This window comes from Lipotes vexillifer, unplaced genomic scaffold, assembly GCF_000442215.2.
Source record: "Lipotes vexillifer unplaced genomic scaffold, Lipotes_vexillifer_v1.1 scaffold977, whole genome shotgun sequence".
Lineage (NCBI taxonomy): Eukaryota > Metazoa > Chordata > Mammalia > Artiodactyla > Lipotidae > Lipotes > Lipotes vexillifer.
Window position 1 is genome coordinate 4495736 of NW_006783088.1, and position 7372 is coordinate 4503107.

At 49.1% G+C, this 7372-nt stretch overlaps 1 protein-coding gene across 1 annotated transcript in view; it reads left to right on the top strand.

Moving 5' to 3' along the window:
* Nucleotides 1-542: 542 nt before the first annotated feature.
* Nucleotides 543-7372, top strand: part of TP53I11 (tumor protein p53 inducible protein 11) — a 173043-nt gene continuing 166213 nt past the window's right edge. The window contains 1 exon segment of the mRNA XM_007455830.1: nt 543-547. Coding sequence (XP_007455892.1) covers nt 543-547 — 5 coding nt within the window.

The following is a 7372-nucleotide window of genomic DNA, read 5'->3' on the forward strand; positions in this document are numbered from 1 at the left end:
CTCCCCGATCCTATTGCTGCCCCTTTTGAACCAGTCTGGGGAATAAATGGCGTTGATGTTTTTAACCCTTTCTTGACTCCGCCGCCCGCAGCTGGCCCCCTGCTGATCCAGTTTAACCCTTTGAATGCCCAGCTGTTTGGAGATTCAAACTAAAGTTGTAAAACAGGGGCATCCCGCTGAAAGCTGAGGGAAAGGGTCTTTGGAGGGGAGAGTTCGTTTAAAATGTTATTTACATGGGGATGCGGTTTTAAAGTCGCGAACCGCACGTGTTCTTCAAATCGAAACTTATCACCGGGATTGAGATTTTGAGAACCCGACGGGCTGGTCCCCGGCTGCCTTGGAAAAGATGTTTAAACTGCGCTCGCCTGCTCGGTTCCTCAATTTCTCCATCTGTGAAATGGGATTTAACATCACAGAGTAACAAGGTAGCAAGGAAAAGATGGGGCGGAATTTTCATAAAGACAAAGTGTTTAAAAGCTTGGAAGTCTTTCTCCTGCGCTTAGAAAACCGACGGGTTAGGATGGAGCAGAGGACACCGCGGGATGGCGTAACCGAGACAACCATTCCCCAAATAACCGTTTTCTTCTGGCGTTGTTGTCTGCGAGTGGCCAAAGTGCGAGATGTCTCCTGTCAGGGGAGGCTGCGCTGCTCTGGCTCTAAAACCGGGGCGTAACCTCCAGTAGAAATTATCCAGGAGGAATTCGACCCCAGGACCGCGGCGGGGCGCCCCCCAGACATCCGTGGAAGCCCTGAAAGGCCTGGCACAGGAGGCCTCCAGTGTGTACCTCCCTGCGATGACCTCCTCTCGGGGATGGAGTTCCCTGTCAATTTCTTTGCTGGCTGGGAGCCTCGACCCCAGATGGTGTCCATGGTCAGACCCCAGGACATGCTCCTAGCCCCTGGAGTCTGGATGTGGGGGCTTGTGGGGGGAAGCACCTCATGCACCGCTTCATTTGTTTCCCTTGACTTTGGCATCACAAACACAGCTTCTTGGAATCCCCTGTCTCTTACTTGCTGTGTGATCTTGAGTAAGTAACTGAGTCTCAGTTTCCTGATCTGCAAAGTGGGGCACACCAGTAACCCACGCTGCTGGCTCTGTGTGAGGAGCCATGAGAGAACTTAAGGAGCGTAGCACCAGATTGCTCACAGTAGATGCTCAAGTAATGGTAATTAACACCATAATTATATGACTCAATATAACTGTCAAAGTTTCCTAGTGTCTGTCTGTTCCATGCCAGGCAGAGTATTGGGTACTGGGGAGTACCAAGATTAGTTAGATCTAGTCCTTCCAGGAGGTCTTGGTCTGGCCAGGAGATGAAGGAACTCATGGCTAACTCAAATTGATTCAATAATTAATGCACACCCGACTGTGCTAAGCTTTATACTGGAGGCCAGGTGCTTGGGCAGGGAGGGGAAAGGACACTGAGGAGGGAGCCATTTGTTCCTTTTGAGAAGTAGGATTCACCAAGGAAATGATGTCAGAGGTGGGCCCTAAGAGGGGGTTTGCAATTTCCACCAGTGCTAGGATGGCATTCCAGGAGGGCAAACGGCACTGGCAAAGACATGGAGGTCTCAAAGTGGCCAGGGTGTGTGACATGTGGCCAGGTGTGACTGGAGTAGAGAGTGGGTGGGGCAGAGGAACCAGAGATGAGGCCAGAAAGCCAAGTGGATAAAGACAGAACATGGTCACAGCCTCCAAAACGCAAAAAGATCTTTAAGAGTAGGAGGTGGTGAGTGAGGCAAAGAGGGAATTTTTCCATGTGGTGCTGGTTTTCTATTTAAATCTCCCCATCCATTTGGCCTGGTCTAGCTTCTCCTTGCCAGGGACAATCGGCCTTCAGGCAGCAACTCTGGAGTGGGGCTGGTCCTCAGGCATTGCAGGCCGGGAATCTTCCGGCATCACACTTGGGGAGCACAGAGACACTGCACGGTTCAGAGGCCCAGGTCTGAGGTCCAGCCTGCCACTCCATGCCGTGAAACCTGGGGCACGTGACTCTGCCTGTCTGGGCTCCAGCTTCTTCCTGTGTGACACAAAGAGTTTGGACCAGGGGTCCTACATTCTGCCCTCAAGAAGCTGTCCTGTAACCACGTAATCAAGACTAGAGCGCAGGAAGGAATCTGGAACAAGGCTGGGAGGGTTGCTGGGAGCCCAAGGCAGCCAAGGGCTGACACAGGTGCTCTGGGTCAGTGGGCAGCAACTGGCCCCAGGGCCTGAAGGTAATCACCATAGGCAAGTGGTCTGGACAAGGCAGGTCTTGTGAGGCTGTGCCTCAGCTGCCCTCTGTGGGCTGAGTTGGGCCTGAAACACGGAAGTAGGGATGGGAGTGGGAGCTCCACACAAATTCTCTGAGAGCAAGTTGGTTGCGGGGAGGGGTGGTACAAAGGGGGTTGAAGTGAGTAGAGCACATGACACACACTTTCAGGGACCTTACCATTTGACTCTCTCAGTAATCCAAGGCAGACCTCATCATCACTATTTTTACAGACAGGGAAACCATGCTCAGAGAGGTTAAGAAACTTGCCCGAGGCCACACAGCTAGTTAGAGGTAGGATAAGATTCAAATCTACATCTGCCTGACTCCATCGTTCAATGCCTTCCACTCTTGGATGTTTCTGGCTTATTGTCCTTCTCCATAATGCAACTTTTCAGCCTAAAGGTTTGTAAAATATATCTCCCTGGTTTCTCGCTTGGGCATATCACACAATAGGAGCTGACCTGAACTTTGTGATGGCAGGTCAGGTGCTTCATGACCACGTCCTACAAAAAATGTGTCAATAATCCCAGTCACTTGCAGGTCCCTGTGAGGATATTTAGTTGCTCTAGGTGAATGAAGCTCAGCTCTTTGGAAGGAAAAGTCAATCTGAGGCCTTTCTCACCTACTAATAATAATGACACCCAGGTAAAACATACAGACAACGAGCTGCAAGTTAAATGCCCCCCAAATTTGCTGTAAAACAAGGACAAGTGTTTATTGCATCAATTAATGACCCTTCCGAAGGCCTTGAGGGAGAAATTTCATTCAGGATTTAGTGCCTGGAAAAAACAAACTAAAAACTAACTGCATTTCCCCCGAGGAACTGGCAAGCATCTCCCTTGCTAATAAGAAGAGCTCCGTAACTGATCAGGTTTCCCTTTTTACACAGGCTGCCAGGAAGCTCAGAACCAAATTCTACCCCCATTCCCAACAACTTTGGCAGTTGCTTCCTGCTCATTCCTCCTTTCCCACTTCTAATCCTACTGACTCAGCTTTGTTTTCTCTGCCATTTATTAAAGATGCCCCCCCTTTTTAATGGCAAGAAATAAATATTTAAAATAAATCCACATTTGGAAGAGTTGCTGAAGGGAGCTGGATTCCATGGGCCTTGTGTTAAGCCAGGCACGGTTCTGTTCTGGTCTTGTCCACTCGCCCAACAGCTGAGGGATTCCTCTCTTGGAAGGAAGGAGGGACTGGCTTAAGACCAAGGGATTCCTCACTCAGCTGCTGACGACGGCTAAGATCAAATGCCCTGCATCAGCTCATCATGGCTATTTTTTGGTTCTACTGACAAACAGCTTGCCTCTCTCCTGGCAACTCCCCAGGAAGCATAGACCACTATCCCCTACCTATCCCCCACAAGATATCCCCCATTTGTCCCTCCTGTTGAGGTTTGGCAGGGAACAGCCTCCTCTTTTCTAAAGAAGCTACTGCCACTTATGGGCTGCTTACCACGTGACCAGCAAGGTGAGGTGATTAGGATGGAGGTTGGGAATAAAGGAGCAACTTCAGAACCTAGGACAGGAAAGGCCTCTCTGAGGAGGTGGCATTTCATGGGAGTCTTGATCAATGGAAAGGAGTCAGCCTCTCCTACAGTGGAGTAGTTGAGTCCCCTCAGCAGGGGACACAGCCCGTGCAAAGGCCCTGAAGCAGGAGCTAGCTGGGCTTGTTGTATGGGGTGGCCCATGGCCAGTGTGCAGAGTATAGTATGGAAGGGGAGACAGGGAAGGAGACGAGAAGGAGAAGGAGAAGGGGTTGAATCTTGGCCATGTTTTTCCTTGGTTTGGTTTTATTTGAACATCAGTGGAAGCTACCGATGATTTATAGCTGGGGAGACTCAGGACCTGACTTATGTTTTCACACAATCACCTTGGCTGCCACGTGGCTACTCACATTGACCTAGTGGCAGGTAAGTGGGTAGGTATGCTCACAAACCTTCTTATTTAACTATCACACCCCCCACCCCCCACCCTATTATGAGGTTGATGTGGACTTGTCTTTTTTCTGGCTGCCCAGCAACTGACTTCCCTTCCAGTGACTGGAGAAATTCCCACCTTCCAAGCCTTGGGGAGAAGCAGGTTGTGCCCTCCCCCATCCCCACTAGAGAATCTGAAAACATCAAAAATTCCCTTTCCCAGTGCTATAGACTGAATGTTTGTGTCCACCCCTGCACCACCCTCCCCCACCCAAATTCATGTGTTGAAACCTAATCCCCAGCATGATAATATTTGGATGAGGCCTTTGGGAGGTGTAATGGTCATGAAGGTGGGGCCCTCATGAATGAGATTAGTGCCCTTACTAAAGAGACTCCAGAGAGCTCACTTAACCCTCCCACCATAGAAGGACACAGAGAGAAGACAGCTGTCCATGAACCAGAAAATTGGTTACCTCCAGACACAATCTGCTGGCATCTTGATCCTGGACTTCCAGCCTCCAGAACCATGAGAGATAATTTTCTGTTTTTTATAAGCTGCCAGTTGGTGGTACTCTGTTATATAGTAGCTCAAAGGTAAGGCACAGATACATGATGGAGACTCAGCCAATTGGATGAGTTCCCCCACCTTTGATTTGGAAGCTAGTGACACGTAGAGGCGTGGACCATGGACAGTCCTTTCTGGTGAGAGTAGGGGTGCAGTACAGTCAGTTCTCAGGGGCAGGAGTGCCTGTAGCTGGATCCAGCAGAGCTGCGGGGCTTGTGGTGCAAAGCTATAGTACCTGTTGGGCAGTATTGGGCAGTGTCCTCACTGCATTGGTTCTGTGGCGTGATCTTGGCTATGGCTCTACTTCTGTGCACCCCACACTTGCTTCTCCAACCTTCCAGAGGGTCATGAGCTACCTGAACTCCTTTCAATATGTTCCTCTTCTGCTTAAATCAGTGTACTAGTTATCAATTGCTACATAACAAATGACCCCAAAACTTAGCACCTAAAGACAATAAACATCTATTCTCTCCCAGTTTCTGAGAATCAAGAATCCTGGGAGCAGCTTACCTGGGTGGTTCTGGATCAGAATCTCTCATGAGGTTACAGTCAAGCTGTCAGCTGGGGCTACAGTCATCTGAAGGCTTGCCAGGGGCTGGTGAATCCACTTCCAAACTCCCTCGCATGTCGGACAACCAATGATCCATTTGCCTGGGACTGAGGGGGTATTCCCAGGATATGGGAATTTCAGCTTTAAAGCCAGGTTGGCTCCAGGCAAACCAGGGTGGGTTGGTCACCCTATTCCTGTGGTTGTTGGAAAGAGGGCTTAGATTCTTGAAGTGGGCATGTCAATAAGACTGTTCGTGGTATGGCAGCTGGTCCCCCGTGGAGTGAATGATCAGAGAGAGAGAGAGAGAGAGAGAGGGAGAAGAAAACCATAATCTTTTATAACCTAATCTCAGAGTGGCATACTATCCCTTCTGCCACATTCTATTGGCAACACAGACCAACCCTGGTACAGTGCTGGGGGGACTACACAAGGGTGTGAATACCAGGAGGAAGGCTTGTTGGGGGCCGCCTTGGAGGCTAATGACCAGAATCACCAGAGCAATTTCTATTGCTTGCAACATTACGACCTAAGAAATTATGTAACTTGTAGACAGTCACAAAGCTATTCTCCAGAATCCTTAACCATATATATAGCCAGGACAGTAGACCAAAGACACCCCGAGCTCTCAGGTGAGTGCCAACTGTAGAGCTTGCCTTGCAAACTGCTCTGCATCATAGACAGGGCCTGCCTTGGTAAAATGGTAAAACTGGTAAAATCAAAGCTGGAAACCTTGGTCTGAGCACTAGTTGTTGGAGCTCTGCTTCCAAACATGAGAGTCTGGGCAACTCCCTCCATTTCAAGGGACTTCAGTTAGCCCCAGATCTCTGCTCTAAGTCTCAGTCTCCTTATCTGTAAATTGGGTTGGGAATGTTGGATTCAATCATCATTCAACGCGTTGTTCTTTTCTTCTTGTGCGTTAGTGATTGGAAAGGAGGGAGGGATGAAGAGTGAGGAATTACAGAGGCTGTTTTCAACTTCCAGGAAACTCTAGGATAAGACCCCTGAATGCCACACATTCCTAAACCTGCAGGACCTCATGCAGATAGGGGAGCAGGTTCAGGGATGTGGGGTGGAAGCACATTAAAATACATTTTAGCTCCAGGGAAAAAGAGAACTGCCTAAGAAATGGAGCCCTCCCCTGACAGCCGACAACAAAGGGGGCTGTAGCTGCAAATGGTGAGCTTGCTTTAGTGGAGGTATGTAAGCCAGGGTGGTGGGGCGGAGGGGGGTTTTCGAGATAATTTATGCCCAGATCAGATGTTAGCTTTGGTGAGCTCCGAAGTCCCTACCACAGGGGAGTATTCTTGATTCTAGGAAGAGTGTGGCCATGTTGTTCGGTGGTGGGCACTGTCTTGAAGATGGAGCTCTGGGCCAGGAATCAAGAGATATGGGTTCTGGTGCTCCCCCGACTATTTGGTCTCTGGGGGACTCCAGTCAGGTCCTACCTCGGCTCAGAGCCTCAGTCTCGCAACCTGTAAAATGAGGGACCAATTTCCACATGCTGGTTCATGGAACCACCTCTGTCAGAGAACTTTTCCCTGGTCCTCGAGAAGGTGAAAACCATAAAGTAATGGAGATTGTTTTTATAAAGCTAAATCCATTCAACTTGAAGGATTATCTTTTAGTCAGAATGTTGATGTGGTCTCTCTTATTTTGGTGTTTAAATGTTCTTTTATGAATGGATGTTAATAGCATATGTGAAAGTTGGAGGTAACTTCTTTTTTTTTTTTTTTTTTTTTTTTTTTTTTTTATGAGGAGCACAGCCTCCGGACGCGCAGGCTCAGCGACCATGGCTCAAGGCCCCAGCCGCTCCGCGGCATGTGGCATTTTCCCGGACGGGGGCACGAACCCGCGTCCCCTGCATCGGCAGGCAGACTCCCAACCACTGCGCCACCAGGGAAGCCCAAGTTGGAGGTAATTTTGTGGGGGATTTTTCCCCAGTGACCTTACTGGGCAAAATAGTTGACAAACGTATAGTAGTTCCCTCAATTATTTTGGAATGGATATTAGTGCCTGAAATTGAGAAATATGGGAATCAATAGACTAGATGATTCCAAACAACCTCCAATGTTGTTTCCCCCTCTTTC